The following is a 13,348-nucleotide window of genomic DNA, read 5'->3' as shown; positions in this document are numbered from 1 at the left end:
TTCACTTTTGCTTGGTTCAATAATATCATTGTCCAACATGTATTGAATTTCTTTCTTAAGTGTTCTTCTTTCAAAGGATTGACACGGTAAGGATGTTGCTTGACAGGTGGCGCATCGCCTACATCCACGTCATGATAGATAGCATCTGTTTTGCCTGGTGTATCCGGAAACAAATGTTTATACTCAAGTATCAAATCTTTCAGTTCATTGCGTTCCTTTTCTGATAGATGACATAGTTTCTTGTCCAAGTTCGCGAGCACATCTGAGTTCCGTAACTTAAAGCTGACAATGTAAGTTATAATTATTAAAATGATTTTTTTTAAATAAGTTTACTCGTTGTTCAAGAATCGTTTATGAGACATTCCCCGGTTGAGGACAGCCATTTTTGTTTTACATTCCGACGACTGGCCGACCCCTATATAAAGCGCGTGAATCGACACACGTGTGCTCATTCATGTACATATACACCTAGCAGTCCACAGTATATATCACCTACAAATAGGTAAACAAAACCCTCACCTGTAAAACTGTATGGACTTTTTTTTAGCAATTAAGATGTCAACTCCTCTAAGTTGTCATTTAGATGTTTCTCAAAATAAAATTTCAACGCAAGTGAATAGAAATCCAAACAATAATCCGTCCACATATCTCCACGTATGTCATCGTACTCGATGCACTCAACATACCGTATACACGTGACTAAGTACCTGACCCGAACGAGCGACAACTATCAAGGACACACACGTGTCGATGTACATGAACGTGTAAAACTTAGTGTATATTGAAGTGTTTTATTAGTTCGCATTGGACATATGTTGGGATATAGCTGACAACACATTAATCTATTACTTCAATGAAATATTGTCAGTTGAGTACAATGTTTATTTTCGATTTGACATTGTTATTTCCAATATCGGGACATGTGTATCTGAGACAAGACATGTTTAGAATGACACATGTGTGTGATGTGAAGAGTTTTACGTACCGTGACGCTATATATAACGTTTCGGGACACGAGAAAAGATAGGAAATGGAGTAGGAAGAGCAAAGTATATAGAGAAAGCATAGAGTGAGGAGTCGTCTGCTATACCTATATATCTATTAATTTGGAAGACGACTCCTAGATCCTAAAAGGTCCTACCATGTCATCGTCTAGCAGTAACTAGCCCTACCCATCAAGAGCTGGGGGAAAGGAAGGAACCTAGCCTATCAATACACGTGTGTCAAGTGTCCCGTGCTTTATATAGGGGGTTGGCCAGTGAAGGTTACTAAGCAGAGCAAAAGAAAAATGGCTGCCACTTCCTTAGATACCACACTGTCATAACTAGGGGATGTCTCAGAAACAATTTTTGAAAAAAAAATATTTCGTTAATATTTTTTTTTTAATTTCAAATGCATGTTTTTAACTTGCATTGTCAGCTTTAACACCACAGTCTAAACCTACATCTTGTACACCACCATCTAAGTCTAATTTACAAATATCAGCTGTACTTTCACTTTGTGATGGTACAGAGGCCAAAGTAGCAATAGGTTGAGAGGTCTTGCTCCCTTCTCTATATACATATTTCTTAAGCATATTAACATGACATAATTGAGTTTTCTTGCGCCTCCCTGGAGTTTGTACAATGTAGTTAACATCATCGACCTTTTTCTCAACAATATAAGGTCCAAAATATCTAGCTTGCAAAGGCTGACCCGGAATTGGTATTAGAGCCAAAATTTTGTCACCTGGATCAAAACTTCTTGTACGGGCATCTTTATCCTACCATGTTTTCATTTTGGTTTGAGTAACGGCCAAATTTTCTTTTGCCAATTCACATGCCCTTGTCAACCTTTGCTTAAAGTTACACACATACTCTAAGAGATTCACTTTAGAATCTTCGTCCAAAATTTTGTCTTTCAAAATTTTCAAAGGACCACGTACAGTGTGTCCAAACACAAGTTCAAAGGGACTGAAACCAAGAGATTCTTGTACAGATTCTCTAACGCCAAACAACAACATGTGTATGCCTTCGTCCCAATCTCTTTTGTTTTCAAAAAAATAAGATCTCATCATATTCTTCAATGTCTGATGAAAACGTTCTAAAGCACCATGAGACTCTGGATGATAAGCACTAGACTTATACTGCTTGATCTGGAGCTGGTACATGACTTGTTGAAAAATACCAGACATGAAATTCGAACTTTGGTCCGATTGGACAGCTTTGGAAGACCAACCAATGTAAAGAATTTAACCAAAGCCTTGACTATGTGACTATGTTAGGGGCCTTAATATTTCTGAGTGGAATGGCTTCAGGAAAGCGTGTGGAAGCACACATAATAGTTAAAAGATACTCATTCCCAGACTTAGTTTTGGGTAGATGACCTACACAGTCTATAATGACTCTACTAAATGGTTCCTCAAATGCTGGAATGGGATGCAAAGGTGCAACAGGGATTTTCTTATTAGGTTCCCCTACCACCTGACAAGTATGACAAGACCTACAAAAATCAGCCACATCCCGTTTCAACTTGGGCCAAAAGAAGTGATCTAAGATCCTGTTGTAAGTCTTGGTCACACCTAAATGCCCTGCCATAGGAAGGTCATGAGACAAACTCAGAATATCTTGCCTATACCTCGGTGGGACAACTATTTGATTGACAACCTTCCAGTCTTCTTCGGGAGACACATCAAGGGGGCGCCACTTGCGCATCAACACGCCTGACCTACGGAAGTAACAAACCGGGACTTTCTCCGCCTCCTCCTCTCTCAGAGCCCGATTACACAGTAATGAGATTTCAGGATCTTTTTCCTGTCTACTATAAGCTCCTCTCTAGACAAAAATGATTTACTCATCATGTCAGACAAAGAAGTACCCTTGTTAGGAACAACTCCATCACTATCAAAGTCTACAGGATTGCACAAAAGATCACACTTGCCCCCGATATCCTCTATATCATGAGCCAAGAAAGTGTCACCTAACCCTGGACTATAATGATCCTCAACTACTGCAACATAGAAACCTTCTTACTCATTGAAAGAGTTACAGCACAAGAAGGGAAAATACCAGGAAATTCCTGTTGAATAGTCTCAGCATCACCTGTTTTATCTGGAATACTGGACACTAGGGATCTACCCTAACTTTCTCTCCAGCCAAGTCATTGCCTAAAATGAGCGACACGCCCTCTATGGGAAGTTTCGGTCTAACACCAATGGTGACAGGCCCAGTAACCAAGTCTGACTTTAAATAAACACAATGGAGAGGCACATTAACAAAACCTAACTCTACACCTTGAAGCAAAACACTACTACCAGATGAGGTCTCCTCAGACAAAGGCACTACGCCATCTAATATCAAAGAATGAGAAGCCCCAGTATCTCTCAAAATCTTCACAGGTTTCAAGTTGGTGATATCACTAGTAAGTGAAACAAAACCTTCAGAAATGAAGGAGAGTACTTCTCCAAGACACTATCAGACTCTGAGCTCTTAATCTCAACAGACACTTTAGAATCTTCCACAATATTATTAGGATTCTGACTAGGCTTTGACATAGCTAACACAGAAGGAACTGACTGTTTACGCCTTTGCTCCTTACGCTGGAGAGAATAACATTCAGACATAATATGTCCTACTTTCTTGCAGTAATTACAAACAGGACCAGAAGGAGACCCCACACCTGCCCTATGATCTGTTTTAGAATCAGTCTTAGTCTTGTCACCTAATTTAGGTTTGTCGTTAGAAGGGCCACTAAAGGTTGGGTTCCTAGGCTGACCAAATTTACTAGTACCTGTGGTACTGTTTTTGTCTTGAGAACTGTTTTTAACAAATGAGTCTTTGTGGGTGAGAGCGTAATTATCAGCCATTGTAGCTGCTTCACTGAGTGTTTCAACTTTTCTCTCATCAAAATGAGTTTTTATGTTTATGTGGACACAACGTTTAAACTCCTCTATCAACAATAATTGCCTCAATTTACCGAAATCCTCATCAATTTCTTTAGAATCACACCACCTATTAAAGGCCCACTACCTTTCCGAAACGGTTTTAAATTTTTAAAATGGGAATGTAAAACAAGATCGATAATTTTGTAGAGTCGCAAAAATTATTAACTTACCGTTAATACTACATTTATCATCACCTTCTGAACGATTTGATTATAATAAATAAAATGTTTATTTTCATAACGCGGGTCGTATTATGTTTCCCGCCGTCGTCCTAAATACCGGGCGGTAGTTGACTATCACTGCGCCAGACGGCAAAACAGCGAATTGACTCTCCACTGTTTTCATATATTACGCAGGAAATCTTGCATATGCTTGGTGTCGTAACATTATTTTAGGTCATCGGTACGCATTTTCTGATGCTATTAATGTTTTATTAAGAAACCTTTATATTTTGCTCCGGAAAGGTAATGGGCCTTTAAATACTTGTTCTTTTTCTCTGGCAAATTCTACATGAGTTTGTTCATCTCTCTTTCTCGAGTTTCGGAATTTCTGGCGGTAAGCCTCAGGAACTAACTCATAAGCTTTCAAAATAGCTTTCTTGACTACTTGGTAATTTGAGATCTCATCAACAGTTAAAGAAGAATAAATGTCTCTAGCTTTACCAATCAGGACACTCTGAAGAAGCATTGTAAGCTTATCTTCAAGCCATTTCATACTATCAGCTATTTTCTCAAAATGCAGAAAATACTTGTCAACTTCTTTCTCTTGCAAAGGAGGAACTAACCTTATGTTTCTACTAACATCAAAACCTCTGTTTCCTTGTAAACCCTTACATGTTGGATTACTTGAACTGTCCTGAGAAGCTAGTTCTAATTCTTTCATTCTAAGTTCTGTTTCAGCTTGAATTTTATGCTTCTCTAGCTCTAACATCTGATCTCTTATTTTTTCTTTTAATTCCTTTTCTATTTCTCGTTCTCTCATTTCTTTCTCTTTGTCTATTTCCGTTTGTCTTAGTTTCATTTCATGTTCAAGTTCCATTTGTCTAATTTGAATTTCTGAATTGACTGTTTCCTCTATACTATCTAATGCACTAGAGTCAAATTTGTCATTGTCAACAAAATATCTTATAATTACATTCCTAATTTCAGCTTTCCTCAAATTAGTTTTGATAGTTAGGCCTAAATGTTTACCCAATAACAGTAAATCCTTCTTACTAACTTGCAAAAGAACATCCAGGGATGGCGCTTTAACAAACTGTTCTACCTGCATAGAAGTCATGTTTATCTAGCTGTTGGTTTCAAATGTAAACTCCAAGTTTGTACACAAATTTTGAAAATTTCTTAATTAATTTTTCAAAGTTAGATTTCACAAATTAAATATCGATCTCGGACAAGAGCCCCCAATTCCTGTTACATGAACGAATAACAGAAATGAGAAACCAGCAGCTAAATTCAAAACACAATTTAATTATATATACAATATTATACAGAGATGGTTTACAATATCTAAAGTAATTGGTGGTGGTACAAGAGTAATACGATGATTTAAAGTGTTACTTATCTGTATGCGAATGTCCTGGTATAATGCTTTATCCTTCCAGGTTTCAAATTAACAATAATCACAAATATATGTGGAAAAGGAACGTCCACAGATGATTTGTAAAGTTCCAGGCAATATGAATAAATCCACAGATAAAGTCACAATAGCTCTCCCAATAGACTTTAATATGGCACTGTACAATTCTTGATATGTCTCATTACACGTCTCATTACAGTTCTGATTAGCTTTGGACAGTTGGAGTATATATAGCTAAACCCTAATTCAAGAATATTGAAGAACTTTCTACTTCTAGAAATATCTAACAAAAAACAGTTAACAAATAAACACACAGAACTTTCTGGTAATAGATCATTCTAGATCTCTACTTATAACCAACATGTTTACAAACATATTTGTTTATACACGATGATATTCTAGAAAGTTCTATAACCTAAATCAATGATATAAACTTTATAGGATGTATTGATAATAGAGCTATAGGAGTTATCTCCCTTATTTAATAACAACATGTATTACGTGTCACACATAACATAGGATATGCACCACACTGTACGTTATCACTGGTACACCCTACTCAGTCATACACATCCTCATTGTAATACTGTAGGATATTCACCACACTGTACGTTATCACTGGTACACCCTCCTCATTCATATACATCCTCATAGCAGGAGATACAACATCGTCCTCCACGCAACATTTCTGTTCACTTTCATTTGGAATTGAGAAAGTTCTACTTTCATACTTGAAAGTGTCGTTGACACTTGTTTTCTCATGCTCATCGACAGTCTTAGATAGAGGAGGGGTTTCATCGACAATCTCAGATAGAGGAGGGGTTTCATCGACAGTCTCAGATAGAGGAGGGGTTTCATCGACAGTCTCAGATAGAGGAGTGGTTTCATCGACACTCTTACTTAGAGGAGGGGTTTCATCGACAGTTAAAGAAGGGATTTTGTTGCCACGTTTCGTCATACCAATGCGATTTTCTCCACAAACTCTTACAGTACCACTACGACGGCATTTGTAAGGCTTCTCTTCTGTATGTTCAATGAGATGTTTCTGTAGTTCACTTTTCTGACTAAATCCCTCCACACATATGTCACATTTATAAGGTTTCTTTCCTGTATGAGTCCTACTAAGGTGTTTCTTGAGATCACGTGACTTACGAAAATCCTTACCACAGACACCACACTTAAAAGGCTTTTCTCCTGTATGCATCGTACGGTGTTTCTGAAGGTGCTGGTTCACCGTAAACTGCTTCCCACAGATATCACATTTATAAGGCTTTTCACCTGTATGTATGCGAAGGTGTGTCTTTAGGTTACCCTTCTCACTGAAACCCTTACCACAGACATCACATTTGTATGGTTTCACTTCTGTATGTGTTCCGAGGTGTGTCTTTAGATGCCCTTTCTGAATGAACCCCTTTCCACATATATCACATTTGAATGGCCTCTCTCTTGTATGTGTCCTCTCATGTCCCTGGAAGTTTTGTAACACATTAAATCCCTTACCACAGACATCACATCTATAACGCGGTTGACCTGTATGTATCCTATGGTGTTGCCGTAGGTTATCTGTCCCACTATAACTATTATCACATTTATAAGTTTCCTCTCCTGTATGTGCCATCAGATGTGTCTTAAGACAATCTGTGCGACTAAATGCCTTGCCACAGACATCACACTTGTACGGTTTTTCTCCTGTATGTATCCTGATGTGTATTTGATAGTGACTTTTGCGACTAAACCTCTTGCCACAGACATCACATTTGTGTGGCTTTTCTCCTGCATGTGTCCTGGTATGTCTCGTAAAGACTTTTTGCGACTAAATTCTTTACCACAGACATCGCACTTATAAGGTTTCTCTCCTGTATGTATCAGCTGATGTGTGTTTAGATGACTTGTGTGCCTCTAAACCCTTTACCACAGACATCACATTTGTAAGGTCTCTCCCCTGTATGAGTCAGAAGATGTCTTTGTAAGTCACTTAACTGACAAAAGCCTTTAACGCAGACATTACATTTATAAGACTTTTCTGCTGCAGGTGTCCTAAGATGATTCTGAATGTTTTGTGCCACCTTAATACCCTTGCCACATACATCGCCCTTGTCCGACTTATCTCTTATATGTATCCTGACATGTCGCTGCAGATGACACGACTGACTAAACTCTTTACCGCAGACATCGCACTTATAAGGTTTCTCCCCTGTATGTATTCTGAGATGTGTCTTTAGATAACAAGAATGACTAAACTCCTTACCACAGATATCGCATGTGGACGGTTTCTCTCCAGTACGTTTTCTGCGGTGTTTACTGTTACGTAAGCTTTTTACCACAGACATTGTAATCAAGTTCTCTCTTGTATGTGTCCTGAAACGCGAATGTATAGCACTTGTCTGTCTCTCCTTATTTATAACTATAGATATCGCATGTGTAAAGTTTCTCTCGAGTATGTATGTTCTGTAGGTTTAGATCATTTCTCTCTCTAAACCCCTTGGTACAGATAACACATTTGTGACTCGTGTCCTGGGGTGTCTATGTATGAACCTGACTCACGTGTCCATTACCACATACATCACGTGTATAAGGATCCCATCCTATGTGTATTGCGGCCTATGTCTAATTAGCTGTTCTGATGTGGAGTTGGAAATTATACAAAGGATCTAACATAATTCCATAGATGCAACACATTCTGCCATTTCAAATTGAAGTCAATGGTTTCTATCATGTATTTGAATTATCTTGGTCATGATCCTCCAGAAAAGACATTGTTTTTCCACCACTTACATCATACGTATATAATGATAGTTCACCACTTGTGTCTCTCTTGTTGGCATCGCTGACCTTTGGTTATATTACGTCTGCTTCATGTTTGTATCTCATCATTTTGATCTGAAGTGACAGAAGAAAAATGGTCTTTATAGGTAGTCTGGTATTTTTATGCACAGGTTGCATTGTGTTGAAATCAGAGTAAATTCAGTGGATATTGTATATATGCCTAGGCCTGTACTGCAAACAAGAGGTCTATTTGGCCTGTATAACTCAACTGTTCCAGGCCAAGAACACAGCATAGCAAGATTTTTTTATTTGACAGTCCAAATTAGAACTTAATACCGTCAATCCTACAGAGAAGAATTTTAGTACATTTCTCTATTGAACCCTGCCCTTCAGACCCCTGGGGCGACAGAGACTAACCATTTATACAAAATTGGTTCACTTTCATCCAAGGAAGCTACACACCAAATTAAAACCAAATCCCTTTTTGCTTCAGAAGACAGATTTTCAAGAATTTGCCACATTTCCCCTATTGAACCCCACCCTAAAAATCCATGAGGCCAGACCCACCGTTTATACAAAATTGGTTTTCCATCACCCAAGGAAGCTTCAGAACTGGTTCAATCTTTAATGTCTGATTAAGACAACAAACACTCTGGCATTACCTTAGTTTGTCGTGCCAGTGATTTAAAAATGCATCAGAGATTCTGATTAGTTAGAAGCTTTGTTTGTATGAGGAAGGCATCTACCACTTGATCACTGGCGGGTTCAGTTGTTGAACTAATGAGGTTTTGGTTTTCAGCGGTTTCATTAAGCAAGAGGCCTGGAGATCTGATACAGAATTAAACGTATATATCACTCAGGCTCTTGAAGTTAGCCAATAGTTCCAATTAATGTGGCCTAAACCTTTGTTAATATGCGATCCCTGGAGGATCTTCTCGCCCACCAAGGAACTTGAAATTCGAGACGGATCCCATCAGTGCTTTGTGATAAATAGTGGTAACAAACTTCAGCTATCAAGATCCAAGATAGCAGTCTGTCCATCTTGTTGTACAATCGGTCCCAAACTGCACTATGCACTTCAATATGTACTAGGGTTAGTGGGGAATGTACAAATGAAAGGAGGTGTTGCATATAGGGTGAAAATCTGCCCACGATAAATTTTAAATTTTTGAATTTAAATTAGTTATTTGCATTAATACACATATGTCTATAATACTTTAAACCCGATTGGGCCATTATTATGACTATAGTGCCCCCTACATTAACACTGGTAAATTTAAAGCCCGTTGGGCCTTTTACCTGGCATATGTCATAGTAAAAACACGTAAATCGCGTTTTGTTGTGATTGAAAATACCATATAGAAATGCCATTTTAACGACATATCACACTTGGCTGTATTCAATATCATTCTATCACAAAGCGAACGTAAATATCAAATATGACAGAAAATACGACTTTCTGAAGTTTTTTTTTAATTTTTCGTTTGAGCGACAGAATAAGTAAGGCACTACTCGAGTACCCTAAATTTTTAATGTTTAATATTATATTCAGATTATCATCGTTTCACCATAAACAGCTCAAGTTGATGAATCACTGGATATGCCACGTTTTTTTAGATTAATTTCGCCTACCCTCTGTTTTTCCGATAGAGGTATAATACTCTCTCAATTTAAGTGACATAAAAAGGACATTTCTTTCCAATGTCTGATGTGGTAAAGAAATGACATATGAAACTAGACTCGCAATTTAGGCATTTGTTTGAAAGTGTCTTGCTAAAATGATCGTATATAACAGTAATTTCCAGGCCAATTCAAAACAGTCGGTGCCCCCCCCCGAACTTTCATTGAATTCGGAGGACCTCTCCAGGGACAATCTTGGATTTATTTCGAAATGTCATAGAAACAAGCTTATTCTATTAAGTACATTTATTGTGAGATATCTGTAATTTCTTTTTTTCGGTAATTGCAGAAGTGGTGCAAGGTTTTCTGTCTTCAACATCAACTAAGTAGAAGGATCTCGGCGCCAACCAAAGAATGATTCATGTCTGGCAATGGAAAGAGCGATCTTTTCTCTGCCTTTTAAAATTTAACTATCAAATTACAAGATAAGATGGCGGCCAATCGGCCATCGTGTTCTCCGAACGGTCCCAAAATACAATATGCTAAACTACGGTCCTAGGGGAACATGCATTTAAAATTTGAAATAGATCCCTTCTATACGTTCTGTGAATCAAAGTGAAACCAAGGCCACTCATAGATGCTGTGAATGAAGGACTCAAACAAAGGAATAACGAAATTGGTTTTTCATTTAAATATAGAATTTAGTAAACTATACATAAGTGTGCAGTGTTGAATTTCGGAGTTTAACAAAAAAAATATTTACGATATACCGTATTTATTTTATGATATTTGAAGTTTTTCAAGAACAATAAGTTGAATAACTTATTATCCTGAAATAACTGTAATAAATTTTCTTTCTAAATTATTTTTGAAATAACGATTTTAACATCAATGAAACCGTTCAGAATCTGAGTATCATTTTTTATAATTCTTTATCAATTGCTAAATTATCAATTTCATCAATGTCCTTTCAAAGGCAAAAAAATAAGAAGTAAACATTTTCGTATCTTAATATCAACTTAACGTTGAAGGATATTTTCGGAAAAATATAACATTAGAAATATTACCATTTCCGGATATGTTTTGGTTTCCTTTTTAGAAAACTAACATGGGTTGCTTTGTAACTCAGTAACTGGCCATGGTTGGCGAGATATTATCGTGCAGAACATTTATCGTGAGTTTTGCTTTGCCGACTTTTGACTTAAAATAAAACATGGCCATATACGTTTGTCAAGTAAAGGGTACATTATTTGGTTACTTATAACAGTCAAATTGATAATTCATAAGAACGCTATCATCAAGAAAACTTCCTGCAATACATCGGACTTTAGCAAGTCTTCATAAGGTTACCGTACATTACACGGCAATATAGGTTCATTTGTCACTTTAAGTTGCTCGCACATAAATAGATCTATATTATCATTATATTTTGTAAGTTTATGTTGATAGATTTGGTACTTGTTACCTTTCAATATACCGCAGTTGTCGATAAACAAAAGACAGAACTCCCAGTGACAGATCAAGGGAGGAGGCACGTACTCAAAACTATTAACTTTTACTGCGCAATAATATCTCATATATAGTTCGTCAATACAACCAACACAAAAAACTTTATAAGCGTTATAAGAACTTTCTTTTGCAGTTACCTTCCAAACATTTGATTACAATAATCGATCATTAGCATGAATTACGTAAAATTTAAATAAACATACACAATCCAAAATCCACCGAAAGTCTGTCGCGGAGAAAGACAGCGAAGAAGGCGTTGTTCGTGATTTTCGGGAGACCAGTGTTCTCGGAGTAATACAAATATCATAGAGTCCCAACTGAACACTTAAAACACTCCATCCATGGTGTATATGTATGTACAAATTCTATGTCTGTGGTTTTGAATATTGGGGTTTTATTTTTTCATACCATCAAGTATACGTGAAATGAACAAAACAATTTTTAATTTTCATCGCGGAGTGGTTTCATTGTTTTGATGTGCACAGGCTCTCCGAGCGTACCTACGAATGCTGTTTCACAGCATCAAAAACTATAATAAAGTTCAACTATCAAAATCCAAGATGGCTGCCCGTCTGCCTAGCAATTGGTCCCAAAATGCAATATACACATCTAGGACCGTAACATATAAAATTTCCCTCTAATTCTTTTTGGAAATAACAGTAACAAATTTCAACTATCCAAATAAAAGATGGCTCCTACAATGTAGTGCCACAATATTCAGATAGTGGGCTTAAAAGCTCAGCATTTGAAAGGATTTCCAATCTGAAATGCATTTCGTAAATTCTAACAAAGAAATGCCTTTGCTAATGCCATGACGTCAAAACTGATTTCGTTTTTACCGATAATGAAAAATACTTAACGTGTTATTTATTTAGCGACATTATAACGATATTCCACTGAAGAAGTCACTGGGTAACTTTATTACTACCAAATTATTTTTGGACATTTTGTACAGCTTTAATTCCTTGCTCTAGCTATAAATGATACTGTGGATATCACACACTGTACGTTATCACTGGTACACCCTCCTCAGTCATATTCACCACACTATGTACGTTATTCACACCCTCATCATGGTAGATACACCACCTCCTGTAGATATCACCACACTGTACGTACATGTACTCATACACATCCTCATTGTAATACTGTAGGATATTCACCACACTGTACGTTATCACTGGTACACCCTCCTCAGTCATACACATCCTCATTGTAATACTGTAGGATATTCACGACACTGTACTTTATCACTGGTACACCCTCCTCAGACATCCTCATTGTAATACTGTAGGATAATCACCACACTGTACGTTATCACTTGTACACCCTCCTTAGTCATACACATCCTCATTGTAATACTGTAGGTGTTACATGAACGAATAACAGAAATGAGAAACCAGCAGCTAAATTCAAAACACAATTTAATTATATATACGATATTATACAGAGATGGTTAACAATATCTAAAGTAATTGGTGGTGGTACAAGAGTAATACGATGATTTTAAAGAGTTACTTATCTGTATGCGAATGTCCTGGTATAATCCTTTATCCTTCCAGGTTTCAAATTAACAATAATCACAAATCCACGAGGAAAATGAATGTCCACAGATGATTTGTAAAGTTTCAGGCAATATGAATAAATCCACACAAAGTGTTGTAATAATCCACAGATAAAGTCATAATAGCTCTCCCAATATAATCTAATATGGCAGTGTACAATTCTTGATATGTCTCATTACAGGTCTCATTACAGTTCTGATTAGCTTTGGACAGTTGGAGTATATATAGCTAAACCCTAATTCAAGAATATTGGAGAACCTTCTACTTCTAGAAATATCTAACAAAAACAGTAAACAAATAAACACACAGAACTTTCTAGAAATATATCATTCTAGATCTCTACTTATAATCAATATGTTTACAAACATATTTGGTTATGCATGATGATATT

At 36.9% G+C, this 13,348-nt stretch overlaps 1 protein-coding gene across 1 annotated transcript in view; it reads right to left on the bottom strand.

Annotated features, from left to right (window-relative positions):
• The window catches only part of LOC138305716 (zinc finger protein 208-like), a 35,272-nt gene that overhangs the window by 5,633 nt on the left and 16,291 nt on the right, over positions 1 to 13,348 (bottom strand). The window contains exons 5-6 of the mRNA XM_069245996.1: positions 6,069 to 7,290; positions 2,711 to 2,813 (exon numbers count right to left, since the gene is read on the bottom strand). Coding sequence (XP_069102097.1) covers positions 2,711 to 2,813; positions 6,069 to 7,290 — 1,325 coding nt within the window. The remainder of the gene's footprint in view (positions 1 to 2,710; positions 2,814 to 6,068; positions 7,291 to 13,348) is intronic.

The sequence above is a fragment of the Argopecten irradians genome, chromosome 13 (genome assembly GCF_041381155.1).
Source record: "Argopecten irradians isolate NY chromosome 13, Ai_NY, whole genome shotgun sequence".
Classification (NCBI taxonomy): Eukaryota; Metazoa; Mollusca; class Bivalvia; order Pectinida; family Pectinidae; genus Argopecten; species Argopecten irradians.
This window is presented reverse-complemented; position numbering and strand designations above follow the sequence as displayed.